Genomic DNA, 20,656 nt, shown 5'->3' with positions numbered 1-20,656 from the left:
TTAGCAATGTTCTTCCGACGTCTGATTTCTTTTTAAAAAATGCGTTTCTAAAGTGCATAAACTTTTGAGATTGACTGTATAGCCAATACATCCTTAATTAAAAAAAATTATAATGAACGATAATAATATTTCGTGTTTATAAGTTTGCTCTTACATTGCCTGTGTGCATCGAAGTTTTGTAACCATTCAAGCAGGTACATTCGTTTGGTGCCGAGCAGAATCCGTGATTTTTTTCGCAATCGTCGCTACACACCGGCTCGCAGACTTCGTTCCTCATCTCGTAGCCGTCATTACAAGTGCACGTGAACGGTTTGGTGCACTTTCCGTGTTCGCACAGGTTGTAGCAAATCGGCTGGCAATAGTGGCTCGTGAATGATGTGGCTTCATAGCCCGAGTCGCATCGGCACTGATTCGGTTTCCAACACTCGCCGTTTATGCACGGAGGATCGCAGACGGGCTTGCAATCGAATAGCGTAGACATTGTGTATCCGGTGCAACAAACTCGTTCGTTGCGATAATCCGTGTAGTACTGAAAAGATTTCGTAGCTTTTGTCGTTTCAGTTCGTTCAATTGTAGTTTCAATGTATTTATAGAAAAATATTCAATCTGCAGTTTGATTTATTATTCAACTTTCACATTCTATTATTGAAATGTTTGTCTATTCTCTTGATTCACCTCTCTTCTATAGTTCCATCGTACTTTAGTCTCATGAAAAATGCCCCACTTGGCGACTCGATATGTCTCCATGTACGGTACATTCCGCGTAGCCCTGAAACTGAGAAAACATTTCATCAAGTCGAATAATCTTCCCTTCCTGATAAGATTCTTACCTGACCAATTTCTCGCAAACGCCCACGCCGTCGAAAAGGTAATCAGCTGTGGAGACCGTAATAACGGTAAAGAGTAAAACGTAATAACGAAATATCATCTCGAGATTCACGAATGTGCACCAATAAACAATTGTCTTTGATGTGACTGCTCCGAGCGATGAAACCGGCGCTTTATTGGCGCTTATTTCTTCCTGTTAAATAGTCACGTCCTGTGTCATCGAAACAGGATGCGCGATATCGTTCCTCATTAAATGAGATTCTTAAAAACAGACGTCATTACAGTTTTATCTTTATTCGACATAATCGTACAAAGATTAGACATACATAATCGGAGACTGCTACGAATTAACTATGACACAGGCGATTCCAACATACTCACGCATACACGCATGGTTACAGAAATTATTGGATCAATCGTATTTTATTTCTCGTTTAAATACTGATTAACATCGTTTACAAAATTTCAATCAAACTTACTTCAATATTTTTTCCGAACGCACTTGGACACGTCTACGATATTTTCTATGCATTCAGCTTTTGATATTCTGAGTCCTGAATTTGTAATTTTTGTACATTCATACGTAAAATACATATAAAATTCGCATTCGTTCCTATGATAAAAAAGAGAAAACAAGGAAACGGGGAAGGAAGTTAAACTGGAACGCATCTCTGCCTGCCCTTCACGCCGGACTCCTTCCTATAACCAGGATTGCAAATGCACATATTAGGAGCCGTGCATACACCATTCGCGCATCCTCCCGAGCACACCGGCAGGCATTTTGTTTGATCCGGATCGGCAGGATTCAATTTGTACCCACGGTTACATGTGCACTGATTCAGACCAGTGCAGACTCCGTTCAAACAAGGCAGTTCGCAGATGGGCTCGCCAGTATAAAGTATACATTTTCCAGTATCAGGATCGACTCTGAATCCAGGGAAGCAAGAGCAACGGTTGGGTGCCACGCACCTACCGTTCGGTCCACAATCCGGAAAGCATTGCGGCTGATTATTTTGATCAGGCGTTATCTCCGGACACCTTCCGGTATTGGGATCCACGGCCATGCCGAAGTTGCAGATGCACATGTTAGGACCGACGCATATACCTTGGCTACCGCATCCGTTTCTGCATTCAAATGAGTCGGTGAACGGGACACAAGTCCTTGTATCCCGGTTTAACTTGAATCCGACGTTGCATGTGCATTTGTTGTAGCCGACGCATCTAGCGTTCGGCCCGCAGCCTGTGGGGCAGTCTGTTGTTTGTGCGTCTGTAGGAATGCATGCCCCGCTTGAGTCGCGGGAATAGCCGGAATTGCAGTTGCAAACGCCTGGCGCGACGCATTCGCCGTTGATGCAGTCTTGCGAGTTCTGGCAGCTCGGCACGCACTTCTTATCGTTGTTTAACTTGTAACCCGGGTTGCAAGTGCATTGATTGGGACCGACGCACCTGGCGTTGAGTCCGCAACCTGAAGGGCAGTCTGTCACTTGCGAATTCGAAGGAATGCGCGTGCATATACCGTTTGAGTCGCGGGAGTAACCGAAATTGCAGTTGCAGACGTCTGGCGCGACGCACTCGCCGTTGGTGCAATCTTGGCAACTCGGCACGCACCGCGCGTTGCTGTCCAATTTATAACCTGGGCTGCAAGTGCAAACTCCGGGTGCTACGCACTCGCCATTGGGACAGCCCCGTGGACATTGAGGATTGCATTTATTTCTCGGACCGAGCTCGAAGCCTGGATTGCATCTGCACACTCCCGGTGCCACGCATTCGCCGTTGCTGTCGCAGCCTTCGGGACACTGTGGGATGCATTTGCTGGTCGAGCCGAGGTCGAGGATGAAACCTGTTGAGCATTTGCAAACACCAGGGGCGATGCATTCACCGTTGGCGCATCCCGTGGGGCAGTTAGGTATACAGGATTCTTTGTCACCTGGTGGATTGATGAATCTGAAAAAGAGAAACCGTCTTTTTAATTCCAATTTTTCAATACGATCGACGATGACTAAATGAAATGCGATGTTAATATGATGTGAACGAAATGATAAATGATAATGGTGATGGAATAGTTACCCTTCGCGACAAGTGCAGACTCCCGGAGCAGTGCACTCTCCGTTTCTACACCCATTCTCACAAACAGGCACGCATTCCTTGCTCTCAATTCCTGTAGCAGTATCCATTGTCGCTTTGATGACAAATCCTGTCTTGCACCTGCACACCCGAGGTGCTACACAATCGCCATTCTTGCAGCCACCAGGGCAAATGGGTTTGCACTCTCCATTTATCTCCTCGTAGCCCAGCTTGCAAGCACACACGTTCGGTGAGAAGCAGTAAGCGTCTTTCTGACATTGTTGCTCGCAGTAGGGCATACAGACACCCTTTTGAGAGAACCATCCGGGCTCGCAAGTGCATACGTTCGGTCCTGTGCACTCGCCGCCGAGGCAACCCTCTTCGCAACGTGCGATGCAACTGCCGGAAGTGCTGTTCCGTTCGTAGCCATCGCAGCAATCTAGTATAGTGATCCATCCACCCTTCTAAAAGAGAGACTCTTATTGTAGTTATTAGGATTTGCAGACAAAACATTTATATCAGTTACGAAAATATAAAACGTGCATGTATAATGATACTCCAGACGTGAGATCAAAAGTGCGAGTTACTCCTATCGGGATTTATTTTTGTAAATTGACGTGATAAATATTTTACTTTATGCAAAGATCTGTAATCTGAGAAATGTTGAAATACTTTTATTAACACTAGATTGCCCAAGGAAGTAATTTTGACTGCTTTTGGGCAAATGTACAAATAATAATGGATAAATTATTTTTTTTCCCAAGTGAAGTAAATTTTTTTTATTGTTAACATTCACTAATAACTTGTTATATGACTGTAAATAATATAAAAAATATTAAAAATTAATTTTAGACAAATTTCTTTACACATTATTCTTTCACAATGCAGTCATTTTTACTGCTTTGGGCAATATAGGTATATACTAAGTTTCAGTCTTTCTAGTGTTAATTATGTTTTACCGTTTCCTCCTGCGGAGTCGAAGGCAGAGTGTTATGAGGGAACTGTCCAGTAGAATTTAATTCCAACGCGTCTGCGTAACTGAAAGTGCAGAAATTGCCGATAACAGGGATCAAAGGTTTCGTTGCATATTCTGCGACGTTTCGAATTTTCGACTCACCGTATCCTCTTGTAACAAAGTCCTGCGGATATGGTGCTGTTGACCACGGATTGTTGGTCGTGATGGACGCGACGTCCCTTGACGCCCTCGACGGCCAAGGCGTCGGACGCGAACAGCGTCAAAACGATGAAGAACAAACGAAGCATGTTGAGCGCGCGAAGAACGATGAACAACTGGTTTCTTATTTTCTTGTCGCGCAGGATGACATCTCTACCGATAACATTTCCGCGGCGGGGTCACATCTCTTCTTCGATCCCGATTACGTAGTTATTCGTAGAAATGTTTGTGACCCGTGTCGAAATTCCCAGCTCTCAACGTATTTGAATAGTTTTTTCTATCTCGAGATATACTAAACTTCTTGACACTTCGACAATTGTGTATAATAGATTCCAAGTATCGTACATCAATCAATTCTCTTGACAGATTCATCTCTACTCTTCCTCACTTGAGAAAATTTTTTTTATTCCTTAACTTGGATTGGTTTAAAGACAAGTGGATTGGAATGGATTTTCGTATCGCTGGTTTATGGAGTGCATCAAAAGGATGGAAGGTCTTGGAATCATGTTTATACAATTAGATCCGAGTATTAATCGTCACTGTATTTTTTTATTTCTTAACAAATTGTGTTCTTCGGCTTGGACCGAGGATGTACTTTTGGTACAATGGAAGTGGAGATTCGTGTGTTGCCAGTTTATGTAATCCATCAGAAGGATGCAGTGCGCGGCGAGATAAAACCCAGCTGTCCTATTTTTAAAGTACGATAAAGCGAAACCTCGAAACGGTTCACCGGAGAAAACGGGAAAGAGAAGAGTGCAAAATAAGCTGGTAGCTTTCGTGGAAAATCGAATGGCCAACGCAAACATGATTATCTAAACCGTATCCTAATTACTCGTTATCGGTTTCGACTTTTCTTTTTTTCATCAACTTCACATCGCGTGTATCTACTGCGTTATTCCCGTGACACGAATTCGCTAATGGATTTATTATTATCGGTGATGTCAGCGTGTAGGCGTACGAGTGTAATCGCCGCTAGATGAATCTCAATGAATCATACGACAAGTCTTTGGATCGAACTCTTTGGCATCGTCAAACACTATCACATAATACATAATAATGAAAGAAAAATAATGCCACGATGTTTGTTTCTAAACAAAACTAAATATAACAGAATTACATATAAGTAATTAAAATACGACTACAATTAGATACGAGTAACTTACGAAGATAATTATCTATACACGTATAAAGGGTGAAATTGCTCTTATTGAATCGGCAGGCGTACTATGATTACGAATCAAACGAGTTTCTCGACCGGTGAAATTTTCGAACGCACGTGATTGCATGGAAGAACCGGTGTTCGATTGTCGTAAACTGGGCTCGACAGCGTAACGAACGGGCCCCGAGGAAAAGTTGCCTTTGATCGTTTAATCGGCGCCGCGAATCGAGTACCGTTTTTATCGGTCCAGTCACGTTCAGCCTTGCGCACTGGACGAGCCCGCGCGTAAGGTCGGAAACCGGTCCGGTTGGATTTTTCATCTGTAGCCGCGTAGACGAGCCGGCTCGCTCACATCCGCCTCCGGAATCGCACGCGAGCCTGACACGCGAGCTCGACACGAAATTCACGCTTTTTGTACTACTCGAATTTCCTACCCGCATACTTGAGATATTGTACGTGCAAAAAGAGTTTCTGTACATTTTACGTAACGTGCAGAAGATTTAAATATTTTTAAAGTAGACTTATTTGTTTAATTAATAAATTCAATGAAAAGAGTACGTGACTTAATAAAATTGCGAACTTCTATCGTTGGTTCGATTTTTGAAACTCTTTTCGCACGTGTCTTATACGTAAGTCTCCCACTAAGGAACTGTTTAGATTTTACATTTCGATCACGCGTGGTCGCGACTGCTTAAGGGATTCGATTGCAGTGGAATTTCGTCATATACGTGTTCCGTATCGAAGTCACCTTGCAAGCGAATCCGCGTGGAAGGTGGTCGATCATAGTGATCATCTTGGAAGAAACCTAAAATTAGACGATGTCGTCGTTGCGACGCGAGCAGTGAAAATCGATTAATACTGGAAATAGGCTCACCGTGTAGATTCCCTGACAAATGTAGGCCAATGGTGGCGGCACCGTTGGCATAATTGCAGGAGTCGATGTTATCCATTCTCAACATTGTCCTCGGCTCTGGCGTCGAGAAGATAGGTCCCAGTTGAATTGGCGTTTCTATGATAATATTCAAATATTTGGAACTTAGACATTTTTTAAGAAACAGCTCAATTTCATTGAAGTTTCGTAAAAATCTCAAGAACACCCTGTCACCCCCGAGGAAAAGGGGGAAAGGCGCGGTGGTTGTGATCCTCATCGGACGTTACGAGATGCTCGGGATAGGATTACGCGGAGGAGATCGGGGTCAAGGGCTTCACCGGATTTCACGCGAGAAAGCAGGATTTCGCGAGCCGGATACTCACGGGGAAGTGCGCCGTTGACTATCGACGAGATCTTGGTCCCGTTTACATTCTGTTGGCTCTTCGCCCTGGCTTCCTCGTAAATCGACGCCCTGGCCGCCTCTAACAGCTTCGAACGCATGTGGAGGACCATTACCACCGCTACCGAGGTTAAACCCAGTGACACGATCGAGGCTACCACGATCAACGCGATGTCCAACGGAATTGGTGCTGGCTGAACATCTGTTCCAAGTTTATTGCTTAAGTCGTATATTTTAACTGGCGATGTAAATCCGATTTTTATGTACAGAGTGACTTAGAAATTGGTTGGTAGAAGATTCGAAACACGAAAGTGAAAGGTCAATAAAATTCAAACTGCTCGACTGTACCTTTATGAATGTTTTTCACATAATCTGTTTTCGGTCCAATATTGTTGTCGTCAATGTGTTTCATGAACGGATTCTTCATGAAAAATGTGTCTTGATCCTTGTCGACGTTCCTCCTGCGTTCGGGAACGGAAACCAAGACGATGACAGGCCTGGGCGTGCTCGAGTTTCCCTTGTCGCGTGTCTTCGTCTTCTGATTCGAGGTCCACATGGTCCACGTGTTCTCGACGCTCGTAGGGTTCTCGGTGGTCGCGAGCATTTCGTAATCGTCTTTCCGCAAAATCCATATCAAACAAATTTATTAAGTCCGTTACTCCAGCACTCGGCACCATTGAGTTATTTGCTGTCTGAGTTTTCACGAAGTGGAAACGTTTGCGCATGTATTATGTATTCAGACTCGACTTTCGACCAACAGTTGCTTCACGCGGATAAATATCTCACCTCGGGCGAGAATTCACAATAAAATTCACTTTCATTATTCTACATGAATTATGAATTAATCATCCATGATTTAACAATTTCTCTTATCCCACTCAAAGTTGTTCAATCTTCCAAAAGAGGTAATTTACCTTCTGTAGTATTCTCTGTTGCCCAGAAGTGAATTGCAGAGGTGAAATCCTTAGCCACACTGTTCTCCTCGTCTCTGGAACGAGTTATGTTTTCGAAATCGGAGAGCTCGATGCACCGACCAGTTTCTGGATGACATTTGTTCGAATTCTCGCATTCGCAGGGGAACGCGCATTCCGCTCCCCAGCGATCGCTCGGACACGACTCATTGCACCTGGAAACGGTAATCACGTCGGTGAGAAACGGGAAATAGCTATCGAGCTGCTTATTACAGTCCGGTTCAATCAACAGGTTGCTAGGTTTATGTAATTCAATGGTAAACACATAAATGGAACTTGCTACACTGAACATGATAAATTAGGTTCACATACTGTTATCTTGAATCAGTTTTCTTAATAGATCATAGATTTATGGAGTTGACCACAAAATATACGAAACATTAATTATCGTTCTTATTAATTATTGTAGCAATCATTTTAAAAATGCAGTGCCAATTATTATATGAAATTCTAATTTTCATAATAATATTTATGGCTGGCACTGCATAATGCAAATTAGTCGAGTTAGGTTTAATTGGAGAAGAGAGAAATTTACAATGAACTTTTGTAACTTACGCGAGTCCACGCAATCCTTGCGGACAGATGCAGCGTCCATTTACGGGATTGCAAGGTACGTCCTCGGCGCAGTTGCATTTCTTCTTACACAGGACACCCCACGTGCCCGCCGGGCATGCTGGAAAAAATAGAGCGGATCGTTGTGAATCGCGTAACGATTAAGGATTCCCCTATTGTAATTGCGCAACGGTGACTAAGCTAAGCCTATTTTTCTCTCTTTCCGTAACGACGTTCAGAGAGTGGAAAAAATAAGGGGAAATGTCGAATCGTCCGATTTCAGAATCGCAGGCGCGCGTGAAATTTATTCACTGCTCGCACGCGTTCTCGCTCGATGATGGAAGGTCGGCCGGCTCCATCGAGCGTGAAATATATGCACCACGTTATACTCTTTAAATTTATTTGCATCCCAATCAATTTCTATATTGATTTTTAAAATAGAAACAATTCTCAGACAAGATTAAACGCAGTTTTATCGCGAATAATAATTTGCCACCAGTTTTCTCTGAACAATTACGATGAAGTTATAAGAAATGGTAGCTCACGGATGTCACAGTTATCTCCTTGATGGCCAGGAATACATCGGCACCGGCCCGGTGAAATGCAAGCTCCGATCAAACATTTCTCACAGAAGGGCCTACACTTGATTCCCGTCTCCTCGTCGGATGGCATTTGTTCATAGCCTTCGCAGCACTCTTGCACGTCCCTAGTTTTCACCTCCGTCTGCAAATCAATCCCCAAAATACTAAAAATATTATATCAGATTGCAGATTTTATGCATTCTTACGAAAATTAAATTTGCAGGTGATGTGATGATGCCATAGTGTGTGAAATTGTGTATTGGGAGTACGAAAAGTTGAATGATACGAGAAATGTTTATGTAACATTTTTTAAAAGCGAAAGTCCGCAGTTTATTTATAAACTGTATGCCTATCCAGTTCTTAAATCAAGATACGAGTTGATAGACTTATCGGAAAAGTACTTTTAATGTGAGTTGGGAACACTAACTAGTATTCCATGTAAATTGGATAGTTTGGTTAAATGGGGCGATAGACCAGGAAATTTAATAAACGTCAAGCCTGGGAAAGCGATTAGGGGAAAAGTAGGCCGGCCATCGAGTGGAGTCGTTCTGGCAGCTGGATCTTTGGAAAAGATCCCAGTTCGCCCTCCGTAACGAGATCCCAATCGGTGGTAAAGCACTGGGCTGGCTCGAGCGAACGAAAGCGAGCGTGTAACGGTTTCGTTCGTAGCTAGTAAGCGGATATGCGCGAGAAAACCAAAGTCCACCCGTGATGGATCGTTTTACACCTCAATCAAACCGTGACAAACTATTTTTACTGTAAAAAGAAATTTCGAGTTCGTAAGATTTAATTACCGATCAAATCAAACTTGTAGCCAGTTATCTTTTAGGTAATTACAGTGAAAGTGTTACGACGTAAATTAATTTGGTATAAAAATTTCTTTTAATGCGTAGAAGTAGATATGATACTTGCGTGGCTCGAAGTCGTGTAAGGGAAATGAGACTAGCCTAGTCAGACACTATCTGCGACTGTCTTCCAGATTTTCTACTACACCTTGGTTGTTCACGTATTCAAACAGAGAAATTATATAAAATAACGAAATGGAATTGCTCGCAGGGATAAAATGAAGATTGGCGAAATTATTTAATACTTTCGCGTGTCTATCTCATCTTCCGGGCGGAAATTCACGCGTTTTAGCTAGACTGACGCTATCGGCGCGAGATCGTTGTCAAAGATAAAGTCGATCAACGTAGCACGGGTGACGCCATCGATTCCGCCACGCTTTGGTCTAATGTTGCAATTAGCTATCTATCTTTCTCGACGAGATATTCGTTATGCAAGTAAACTCGTGGATAGATCGCATCGGTCATTGCGCGTGAATCGAGACGAGCCGATCCCGACGGAGGAAAGAAAAAAGTACTAAAGAAGGAAATCGAGGTGATTTCTTGCACGTCCGTTTCATAAATCATTCAAGTACCATTTACACTTTAAACGAAACAGCTTGACGCTTAATAAATACCTCTGGTTCCTAATGAACCCGCGTTTTTACATTGTTAAGTGGATCGAAACTGTGTGAACGCGTCTTTCGACATCGATCAAAGTTCATTATCCAGAAACAAGCGTCATCGATACAAAACAGCGCGTACAGTTCCCTGAATTGGGCAACTCCGTATCAGCTTCCATAGATCATTCATCTCATGCATAGTCGACGCACGTAATGCGTCCTCGTTTCCGACTTTTCTTCGAGCTGTTACAGCGATATCGCGTGTTTCGTTCTGATTCATGATTCGAGATGCTAGTTACGGACCACACAGAGTGGCTCGAGTTTCCCAGTTATGTTCACCTAATTTATTCGACAGAAACTCCTAATTAATCTTTCCCCTGTCGAATCATTTTTTCGGGTAACAGCGATTTTTTCTGAACGAAGTTGACAACGTCGCGTTAATTCCAATGCGTTTCTCTTTTTCTGTTTCCCTTCAGGGAAAATCAGTTTTACTCGACTGTTTACTTCGAATTGCGATTACAATTTGACACGCAAGAGTATTTTATATTTTAATAAAGCAGATTGCAGGAAAAAAGGGAAGCCTGATATTTCTAATCAATTATGGATTTTCAAATGCAATTGAAGGTAATGAGAACCATGATTTAATTGGACGTATTTCCATTCAATTTTTCATACGTTTCTAGATAGAAGTGTGAGATAGAAATTAACTGATTAATGATCGTTCGGACAGATAATTACTATAAAACGCCTCTGTTAATTAAAATACAGAACTGTTGACAGGTAGATATTAATTATAACAGTGATTCGGATTATTAATTATCTAACACAAACTTTTACGTAATTTCTATTTCCCTGAGTAATTTCATTCCGAGATTTCAATTTTATCTCCTTTTTCAAGTTTGAAAATCGTTTTTGTAGGCCGCGTTTCTTGTTTTTCTGATAATCCCAGTTCTACTTTAAACGCGTTCAAGGCTGGTATTGATTGTTTTACGAGCAATATTTCCCATTACTATCACCGACGTTGGCTTACACATACGAATCTCATTAATAGTCGTGTGTTTCAATGTTAAACTCCTTTCCTCAAGTTATCATTCTAATCATTTTCTTCGGAATATGACTTTCACAATTGCTATCACCGAGGTCGTCTGATCGCTATCCATTCCAGTTAAGATCCGTGTCTCAATGTCACATTCTTCAAGTATCTCCGACTGCAATTCGTGTTTCTCGTGGAGGTGCTCAAAAATCTTCAATGTGATTTGTAATAATGGACAATGAGAAAAAATATTATATGGACGAAACAAAAGCATGGATCTAATAGTTTCCTCTAGACAACTTTTAATCTTTGGTATTGCTTCGCATTTATGACAGAAGCTTGTGTCACTCCCGCTGTAAACATTCCCTAAAGCATCCGATAATTACTTTCCCTTTCCCATACCAGCATACTTCTCTCCCTTTTTCCAGCTATTACGTTATTAATTACATCCTCGGCGGAGCCGTCGAACGTTTCAAAGAAGCCCCAGCCATAGTAATCGACAGTTGCAGCCGGTGGCGAAACACGAATCGCGCGAGTGTCGAGCGGAACCGAGCTGCCATGTTGATTTTTCGAATATTCCTAAGAATCTATACTCCCCCTCCTCTCTGTTTCTTTATGCGTTATGCAATTCGCTGCGTAATACGGAGCAAAACGATGTTGCTACGCAATAAATATTAAGCTCCCGTTCTAAACCGTGAGAGACTTGGGTAATAACGAGCTGTATAGAGCGCGTTCGATGCCTCTTTCTCATACATTGTCAGAGCAACGCCTGTTTCGTGTACAAATATTTTTCTAAACACTTCCCAGTAACTCTCAATGGTTAAACTGATCGCGAGTTGATCGATGTCCAATGAATATTATGAACAATGTGAACGTGCACTATTATACTCTTCGAGTAAATATATTTATTGAAGCAATTGTAATGTACTTAGTGTACATTCACATGAATTAAGTGCATATACATTTATGTCTACGACGACGATTTCAGAGACAAATCGAGGATATTCACACCCACGCTTAGTTGCGGTTTCGCCCCGTTTTCCATTTCAGGGCGAGAGCGTTGCGTTTCTCGATGGCGAAACCCTCGCGAGTTTTAGACGCTTTTCTCTTCCGGCAGCTCGTTATCTCGATGATCGGGTGCGTGCAACGTGCACGCAATTGCATTGAAAAATTACCCAATCTTATTAAAAAAACAATCCACCTCTCATGTCTCGAAATGTAAATATACGTTCAGCCAGTCTACTGTTTGATTAAATGAAATCTACGCTTTATTGGCAAAGAACTGTTTTTATAATTAAAGCACGTTTTCGTATTGAAAACAATTGCAAGATCAAACGTTTGGCTTGCGTTTAAACAAATTGTTTCCCTGAGCGAAGCATTAGAGAAAGTTTGAGCCGCGAGTTAGAAGGGTATCCTGTTCAAGCCTATTTGAACGTCGATACCCGGACAATCGGAACACGGACGTCTCGTTACGAAAGAGTTACGCGCTCGGATCATTCTACAAGTAAATAAACGCGGTACGTACATCTGCGTTGGTCACGGAGAAACACGCTCTTTTTTCCACGCTCTTTTTCCACAGAACGCATTTGCATTAAACACAGCGCACTCGCTTTCTTCCGCTCCGCGGACATGCAGATCGTTACGTAAGATCTTGGATACCGGAATCGTAGCCCTGAATCTCGATTCGGACTATAGATAAATTGAAAATACATGGATCAGTCTCTAATTGATTTATAGTCGGACGATGCCAATTAATCGATTTTATCGATCGTCGTATCGAGGATAAATTAATTGGTGGTAATGACGACGAGTCCCACGGATAATTGTTTCATTTTATATTCTAATATTATTTGACATTGTGACGTCCAATTAAATGAAAAAAGAAAATAGAAGATTTAATTGAAACATTTACAGGAAATGATAAAATTGTTGTAGGAAATGACATCACTAAAACATTCTACGAATACTGAATGCGCACATCAGATTCCATGAAATGATCTTTATAAGGAATATGCATAATAAACCGTGCTCGTTATTTAACGGCTTCTAATTTGCATGTTAACCGAGCAGGTGTTACGTTTCGACCATTAGACGGGAAGCAGTTAAACAACCCCATTAAATTACCTGCGCAACACGACATCGAGAACACTATTTTACCGCAAGAAAATAAATCCTGGAAAATGTTTTCCTCGCTGAAAGAAAATCCGGTCTTTTACTCGAAAGAGCTCTCTTTCTTCCAGTGATCCGTCATCCTGCCAATTTGCCCATCCGAATTTTCTTCTACGAATTCCTTGACGTGACGAACATTCAATTCTTAACACATTTTCTGCTTTCCTTTTTACAACACGAAGTCTAAAGGTAATTTCTAAGCACACTTCGATGTAATTTCAATAGACATCAAATAAGTTCTACTTTGGAATTTATACACGATTTTTATAAAACATAAGAGAGTTACGAAATCTGCTTTGCGTTTTACAATTCCTTTTTCTTTTTGACTTTCCCGTCCACGTGGTTTTGCTACCGAGTAACTTTCGGTTTAATTACGTGATTGAAAATCTCGTTCGGTGACGTAACATCGGTCAGCGTGGATGCAATTAATTAGCAAGTGTCGATCGTAATCCGTCGACGTGTAATTAAAGTCTTTCACAAAAATTGACGTCGTTCGAAAAATAAATCTATTTGCTATAAACAGATTTTGCATTTCTAAAATTGAAAATGGGAACGGCGCATAAAAATCTAAAGTGATTTTCAAACGATGAATGAAATTCCATCTTTTATCTAATCGATTTATTTCGCCTAAATGTCGGCATTCATATAAACTCGTCTGCACAATAGAGGAAAGTGAAAAATCGGGAAGAAGCGAAAGTGGTAATACTCACCTTGACACGGTAGCGATGCCTTATCTCTGCGCGTTCTTTCGGACACCTGGGAGGTATTTGAAGGCACCAGGTGAATGTATTCACGATTACTGGCTCGTCGTACGTTTCCATCGACGTGACTGTGTAGCTACAATGTTTGATCAATTAAGTGTTACCTTTATCGGGCGGGCTGCCGTAATAAATGAACTCCGGATTATTGTCAAGGTTCCGTCTGACTGTCATTAAACGCTTTTACAGTTTAAAGTTGTATGAACCGTAAAATCTCTGTTAAAAATTTAAGACAAGCAAAATTTCTAAAATTTTCTAATGCTTTATGATTGTTTTTCTGTAAGGGGTTCATACAACCTTAACGAATAGAAAGAAAAATATCAAAATGCCTGATATTTTTCATTTAATTATATTTACTTGTGATTTTATGCAACGACTGTTCAGTAATCGATAACATTTGCAATTTTTATCTCTACTCACTTTTCCTTTCTGGTGCATATACTGTTCTCCGAGAATACTCTAGGCGAAGAAGCAATCAGCAAGGGGATCAACAGCCAAATCATTGGAACAGTCATTTCAAGCCCTAAAAGTTAATATCAATCCTCGTGAATAGTTTTATTAATAATTATTTGGAAGATACATAGTGTTCAATATTCACGTTTGTCGGAGCTGAGAGATCGATGCCTACTAGGTTGAATTATCAAAGTGTCTTTAAAAGAATGCTTGGAACGAGCCGGGCAGACTTCGATGGCGTCTATCGAACGAACGTGACGCCTCCATCGTCTCGCGTGTCACTCCTTCGCCGGAAACGGATCGAGGTATCCGCCGCGACGGTGTAAATGCCCGGTCTCTAATGCAAAGTGTTCGGTTACTAACGGTAACAAGAAACGCAATGCAAAATTCTGCAAATGAAATATCTCATCCAATTGTAATTACAGTAAAGATCCTGATGAATTTTGATAAGAACTAGCTTGTAAAAAAGAAAATCATGGGCCCGCGGATTTGAACAAATCGTAGATGAAATTTTGCTGTTCTTTCAGAATAACGTTCAGATATAATTGATAATAATTGAACAAGAGGCAAGATTTAGCACGTGAACGGGTAGTAAGAAAAGTAAGTGGAAAGCGCGGCGCGCCGGAAATTGCGACGCCGATATTCGATGTAAGAGGGACAGTGATCCCTTACAAAGGACGTTCTTTGCGACAGGAAGTGCTAAGTTGATCCAATTGACTGATTTATTCGTCTGATAAACATGTGACTCGATGTAAATAATGAGCCTACGTCACTTGCCCCTTCAATTCCGTCAAAAATCACTTACGTCGACAAATATCGCCAATTGCAAATTCCTTTTCACTACAAATAAATAAAATTAGTGTTATCTTCAATATTTTTTACTTCTATTATATACAATAGGCAGCGAGCTTGCACTGTCACCGACTGAACTTCTGGCCCGGCCGACCCAGCGAGCCAGACTGGCACATGTGTTTTATAACTCAATTTCCCGTCGTATTTTTTTGCACGATCAGGGAAAGGTCGCGAGAAATTGTTTCCACAGCGTGTCACTATCGTGAGAAACATTTCTCCCTATCCGCTTTTGCGTAACGCTTTTTGATGCATTGCTCGCGTAGCGTTCGTGAATGAACAAGATATGATCTGCGACGCATTCAGATTCGAGATCACCGTGGAAGATTAACGCTGATCTTAATTGTACGATTATCCCGGGATGTATCAACCTTGGCTTTCAAGAGGAATTTCAAACAGCATGATTAATTCAATAGGGGAGACCTTGCTATTTCAAACTCGCACGTCGCCGAGAAAAATATTCCACTCTTCAATACAATAATCGAGTTCAATTCAGATTGAAATTATTTGCGCGTTACATGCTACTGAAAATTGTACTAACCTAAATCAATTTAGTCATCTAATAGCGTAATCGCGTCGCGATTAAATTATAGAATCTCGTCTAATAGTACAGCTCGCTTAATAAGTATCATCGAGCGCATAACTTAATTTCGACTACTTTCGATTTCCCGATTTCCCGATTTCATCGATGGAAAGTCGATCTTACGACAGAGGAAGCGGCTGTACCGGTTGGTTATTTATAGTGATTCACGCAATAGTATGTCAACTTAATTCTATATTATTGCTGAAATAGTAATTTTCGTATTAACTAAATGGAACATTTTTACTTATGTCACTGTAGCGAGCTGAATATTCAAAGAAATTTAAATCCTCTGTTTGGTATAGTTGATAAGAGATACGGCTCACTTTGTCATTACGGAATTTACGTCTCGGTGAAAATCGTTCTCACAGCTTCCCATGTATGGTCGATGAGAAAATCATAATTGTTACAGACCAGGCTAATTTTCGCTACGGAATAATTACGGCGCCTTGGGAGTAACTCTCCTATATACATACGTGATCCTGGCTCAAAGAATTCCTCGAGATTTTGCGCAATTAAACAGTCTGTTCCCATGCGAGGAGGGGCAGAAGGCACACGCGGTGAAACCGTAATAAATCAATCGCACGTGGGAGCGTGACGAAAAGTCAGTTAATGACGTGACTCGTATCGTCTTCGCGAGGAATTTTCATCTGGTGTTTAATTAAAATCTCAAGCCTTCGCTAATTGGAAAAGCTCTCACAGAAACAAATTTTTAAGATCAAAATTTACATCCTCGCGGACTCCATGATTCAATTGACAAATCCCTTTGACAATAAGAGATAAATATAATACGTGGTTGCACTCTGAACTCATTTCCAAGTCACAGGACACAGAACTTTCGAATATAGTAAAACGATTAGGATGTACCAGTTGAATCAGCCCCAGGACGAAGGATGCAGCTGGTCGGGTCCTCGAATTCGCAGAGATGTAAACGCTGAAAGACGTCGTCAGCTTTCACAGACCGATTCACAACTGGCTTGGACGTCCGTAACGAGCAATTGGCGTCGTCGCCGGGCACTCGGAATGCACTTGTGGCACAATGAACTCCGACCCTAGCGGCCGGCAACGAGGACGAGTACACACGCACACAGAAAAGAGAAGGTGGGGCCGCAGAACCGGTAGGACACCCAGAGGGGGCGTACTTCTAGGTCCAGTTTCCTTTCGGTGAAAGAGACGGAGGGCAATCGAGCACTCTCCGAGAAGCACCGAGGATATCCTGTCCAGAGACATTGACACTGTCCGGGGAACCGAGCGTAACGAAGTTCACGATCTACGCTTTCTTTCACAAGATTCAGGACAAGTACTCGATCCTTGCACAAAATAAGTTAAACATTCAATTGAAACCATGTGATAAAGCATATAACGAAAACATACAATAAATCAGCAACAATCAGATATTTATGAAATTTCCCCCATATTCTTATTTAGGAGGAAAGAACAAGTTGTACTAAATAGGGTAAGAATTGGACATACAAATTTTACCCACATATACTTAATCAAAAAACAAGAAAAACCCATGTGTACAAACTGCAACTCAATAGAACACGTAACGAAGCCAACTCAATAGAACACGTAATTTATTCCTGTCCATTATTCGATCAAGGAAGAAGAAGGTTCAAGATCCAAGGCAACATCAAAGACGTCACCGGTTCTAAAGACTCGTGCAAAAACCTGATCAACTTTTTTCATTAAATTGATGAAATTGATTTAACTATATTTCTTGTGTATAATATTGTGGTTGCTAATGACTCTTAAGAGGTTGATGTGACTCTAAAAATAACTTAAAAAAAAAAAAAAAATTTCAATAAAATGAAGGCCTATAAGTAATTTTCCTTTTCCATTTATTAAACTTGTACATTTTTTTCATACAGCAAAATGCTACAAATACTTATTTGTTCATTCGTGCTGTTAAAATCTCGCACTCTTTATAATATGCATTAGGACTTACGAATGGGGATCTACCGGCCCTTCAAAGGGTGCCGACGGTTGAAACGATTAAAGGAAATGGAAGAAGGGCGTAGCTCGAGCGGCTGGTTTGCATGAAGGTCTGGGTTAAATGATGCATTTTGCGTGTCGACGGTAATTGCTGTAATTACAGGGAAAGTTACTAGGGTTGGAGCACGGGAACTCGTCTCTTGCGTTACATTACATAGGTGTCAACTGATATAACCCGTTTTCACTTTATGACACAAACGTCTTTATTAATGTAATCGACCATCATCTTGATTTATTCATTGCTGTATTATAAATCTATCCGTGAGTCACTAAAAAATGTTAATTCAAAATTATCTATTTATCTGACAGAAACACATTTCGATTTTTTAAAATATGAACAGTCATTTAATGATCTTCATCGCATTATTAATTCATGCGAAGTCTGTTTTCGTAATAAGTTATTATAAGTGTGTGTAATTTATAATTACCAATTAAATTCAAGTGACAGTATGAGAAATCAATTAATACTTAGAAAAGAAATTATTTTTTAAAATTTCGAAAAATGCTTCAAACGAAAGTTGTAGGTATTGCTATTACTTGTAAAAAAAAAGGTCGAATACAATTTTCTTTTATTTTGAACAATTTAGGACTAGTCGATTAATTAATTCGTACATCGCCAATTATTTATTTAAGAAAATTCTTCGAACAGAGTACAAATTCTCCTTTCTTTTCCACACATCATTAGAGGTTCGAGTTGCCTCATAAACGTCCCCTGGGCGTTAATAAATCCGGCATGCAGAGGTATAATTAAGACATACGATTACATACCGTGTTCGCATTCAACCATTCGTTACGCGGAACTCTTTCTAATCCCAGCCGCGTTCCGCGGATTCTTTGATCTCGCGTTCTTTGCAAAATAACGCAGTGGCAGATGTTGCCTATCCCACAATGAAATTCGTGGCTAGAACCTAAGTAGAGCCGGCCTAATGGGATGATTGGGAGAGCAATTCATCGCGTTCCCTCCTGCACGCAACCGTCGCGACGGGCATCGGTCATTTAATACCGTGACGAACTACATCCGATGAAATCGAGTAATTAACCGATTACGAAGTAAACATGTCACAGACCTTCAGATATTCCAAGCAGCGCGCGATATCTAGGCTCATAATTACACAGAATAATTCTTGAGAACTGTTCTTGCGAACGTTGTGCTTCTCTTGTTATTATAAGTTTTCTGCATATCATTCTGAGTATGAATTTTGTTCAGACAGCATATTAATCGGCTGTTCCGTTTCGTATAATAATTTAATACTTCGTGAACGTAAATAATTAGCGAGTGCAGATTAGTTGATTAAAAGTCATCAAGAAGTTTTAATTGAATTCACCGAAACTGGTCACGTGCGGCTAAGGATAGTCCTCATTAAATATCCGGTGACCGGCGGCGACCTAACAAGCTAATTAATGCAAATGGTTTTAAACGACCGCACGCGGTTACCAGTGTCGCCAGGTTTCCATCGCGATTAATCAGGCTCTCGCAGTTTCGCGTGAAATCACGCGTGCGAGTCTCGAATTGTTGGCAGTTCCTACTAGGAATTACCAGTTCGGCTCGCAATGATTTAAGACCTCGAATGCAATCTGCAGATAAACAAACATGATCACGCAGTTTGTAGATTAAATTGATGACTTACTGAGAGTCAATCAATTTTTTTTTATCGGATGACAAATGTTTTTAATGGAAACGTTTCCCGGTATCGATGTCATTTATTTCTAAACTGTCAACTGGTAGAAAAACTTTCGTTTCAGCGTCGGTTCGTTGCTTTTTCCACGAAACACTCGATTTCAAAACGATCTGTGTCAAGAACGTTAGATGTGCGGCCTGAATTATGACACGCGTGGTTGCTTTTTGAGAATCGACACGATTCCAGTTTCTTCGACTGTATTGACGAGGAGGCCTAGTCTACGTGAGATCTAAGAGGCTTAGATCTCGCGTACTCAGCGAAATTCAACGCCGACAAACAACCCATTTTGCGCAGTGGCCAAGAGTCTGTCATCCTTCCTACCATCTTCAGCCTCCTAAGCACTCGGTGATCTGATTTTATGGATAGTGGTCTCGGCAACTTTTAAATTGGCCCAGAGATTTATAATCGATGCGAAACTGAATGATCTATGGATATTAGCAATCGTTACTGATCCAACAAAATAAAGACTCCGACAGTGAAGAAGTTCCTACTCGAAATATAATGTAGAAAAGTTATAACTATTGGGTTGGGGAATAAGTTCGTAGCGTTTTTACCGAAGACTTTTATTTAAACAAAAAACAATAATTATATCAATAAGTTAATCAATTATAGAATCGTTTTATGATCGCAGTTCATTTTTTCCGCCAATTCACGACTGGTTTGGCGACCGTTCTCCTTCAAAAGTGATTTGAGACGTTCTTCATCGAATTCAGAAGGCCTTCTGCTACGGGACGCGTCATCGACGTTAAAGTCGCCATTTTTTAACTTTGCAAACCATTTCCGTGCTGTAGACTCGCCTATGACACCTTCTCCATACACGTCGCAAATGTCCCGGGCTGCTTCGGCAGCTTTTTGACCTCGATGAAAAGCAAAGAAGAGCAGGTGTCGAAAATGTTGATTTTTGCCTCCTGGGTATTCCATTTCTAAGCCTCAAAACTAATAAAAAATTAAATAACTCAAAAATACAATTAACATAGTTTTGTAGAGCAGAAAGAGTTCTATCGAATGAATACTTACCCGTTGCCAAACAGCAAACAAATCGTTGTAAAATAAAAGAAATTATAAAAACGCTATGAACTTATTCCCCAACCTAATA

The 20,656-nt window shown here is 41.0% G+C and overlaps 2 protein-coding genes and 1 long non-coding RNA gene across 5 annotated transcripts in view; all 3 read right to left on the bottom strand.

The window, feature by feature from the left end:
• Nucleotides 1-4,495, bottom strand: part of LOC108630512 (fibrillin-1) — a 7,451-nt gene extending 2,956 nt beyond the window's left edge. Inside the window, exons 1-7 of the mRNA XM_018033850.2 lie at nucleotides 4,010-4,495; nucleotides 3,852-3,930; nucleotides 2,896-3,356; nucleotides 1,485-2,772; nucleotides 831-1,021; nucleotides 676-775; nucleotides 155-529 (exon numbers count right to left, since the gene is read on the bottom strand). Of these exons, the coding sequence (XP_017889339.1) occupies nucleotides 155-529; nucleotides 676-775; nucleotides 831-1,021; nucleotides 1,485-2,772; nucleotides 2,896-3,356; nucleotides 3,852-3,930; nucleotides 4,010-4,155 (2,640 nt within the window). The 5' untranslated portion in view covers nucleotides 4,156-4,495. The remainder of the gene's footprint in view (nucleotides 1-154; nucleotides 530-675; nucleotides 776-830; nucleotides 1,022-1,484; nucleotides 2,773-2,895; nucleotides 3,357-3,851; nucleotides 3,931-4,009) is intronic.
• A 100-nt stretch (nucleotides 4,496-4,595) lies between these two features.
• LOC108630738 (uncharacterized) lies at nucleotides 4,596-16,936 on the bottom strand. Of its 3 annotated transcripts, none has more exons than XM_018034204.2 (11): nucleotides 16,754-16,936; nucleotides 14,603-14,794; nucleotides 14,425-14,527; nucleotides 13,957-14,083; nucleotides 8,565-8,742; nucleotides 8,023-8,140; nucleotides 7,411-7,622; nucleotides 6,845-7,111; nucleotides 6,480-6,698; nucleotides 6,100-6,234; nucleotides 4,596-6,018 (listed from the first exon to the last, which is right to left on the bottom strand). In XM_018034204.2, exons 3-11 carry the CDS (start codon nucleotides 14,517-14,519, stop codon nucleotides 5,897-5,899), a joined length of 1,473 nt encoding a protein of 490 aa, XP_017889693.1. In that variant the 5' UTR covers nucleotides 14,520-14,527; nucleotides 14,603-14,794; nucleotides 16,754-16,936; the 3' UTR covers nucleotides 4,596-5,896. The 3 variants fall into 3 exon arrangements, with proteins under 3 accessions (XP_017889693.1, XP_017889691.1, XP_017889692.1); XM_018034202.2 differs by having other exon boundaries at nucleotides 4,596-6,030; nucleotides 16,754-16,934; XM_018034203.2 differs by lacking the exon at nucleotides 16,754-16,936 and adding an exon at nucleotides 15,263-16,714 and having other exon boundaries at nucleotides 4,596-6,030.
• A 786-nt stretch (nucleotides 16,937-17,722) lies between these two features.
• Nucleotides 17,723-19,005, bottom strand: LOC113465029 (uncharacterized). Its single transcript, XR_003389866.1, has 3 exons — nucleotides 18,949-19,005; nucleotides 18,650-18,844; nucleotides 17,723-18,150 (listed from the first exon to the last, which is right to left on the bottom strand). It is a non-coding gene; the product is annotated as an uncharacterized LOC113465029 (long non-coding RNA).
• Between the last annotated feature and the right edge of the window lie 1,651 nt (nucleotides 19,006-20,656).

The sequence above is a fragment of the Ceratina calcarata genome, unplaced genomic scaffold, assembly GCF_001652005.2.
Source record: "Ceratina calcarata isolate Rehan_Ccalc_2016 unplaced genomic scaffold, ASM165200v1 scaffold78.2, whole genome shotgun sequence".
In the NCBI taxonomy this organism is placed as follows: domain Eukaryota; kingdom Metazoa; phylum Arthropoda; class Insecta; order Hymenoptera; family Apidae; genus Ceratina; species Ceratina calcarata.
Note: the sequence above shows the minus strand (reverse complement) of the source record. Positions and strands in the feature narration are given on the sequence as shown.

Coding starts and splice junctions, on each gene's coding strand:
- LOC108630738 (XM_018034202.2), bottom strand. CDS start 14,519: ATGACTGTTCCAATGATTTGGCTGTTGATCCCCTTGCTGATTGCTTCT. Junction 8,743..13,956: donor GGCATCGCTACCGTGTCAAG/GTGAGTATTACC, acceptor ATTGATTTGCAG/ACGGAGGTGAAAACTAGGGA. Junction 8,141..8,564: donor AGGAGATAACTGTGACATCC/GTGAGCTACCAT, acceptor TATTTTTTCCAG/CATGCCCGGCGGGCACGTGG.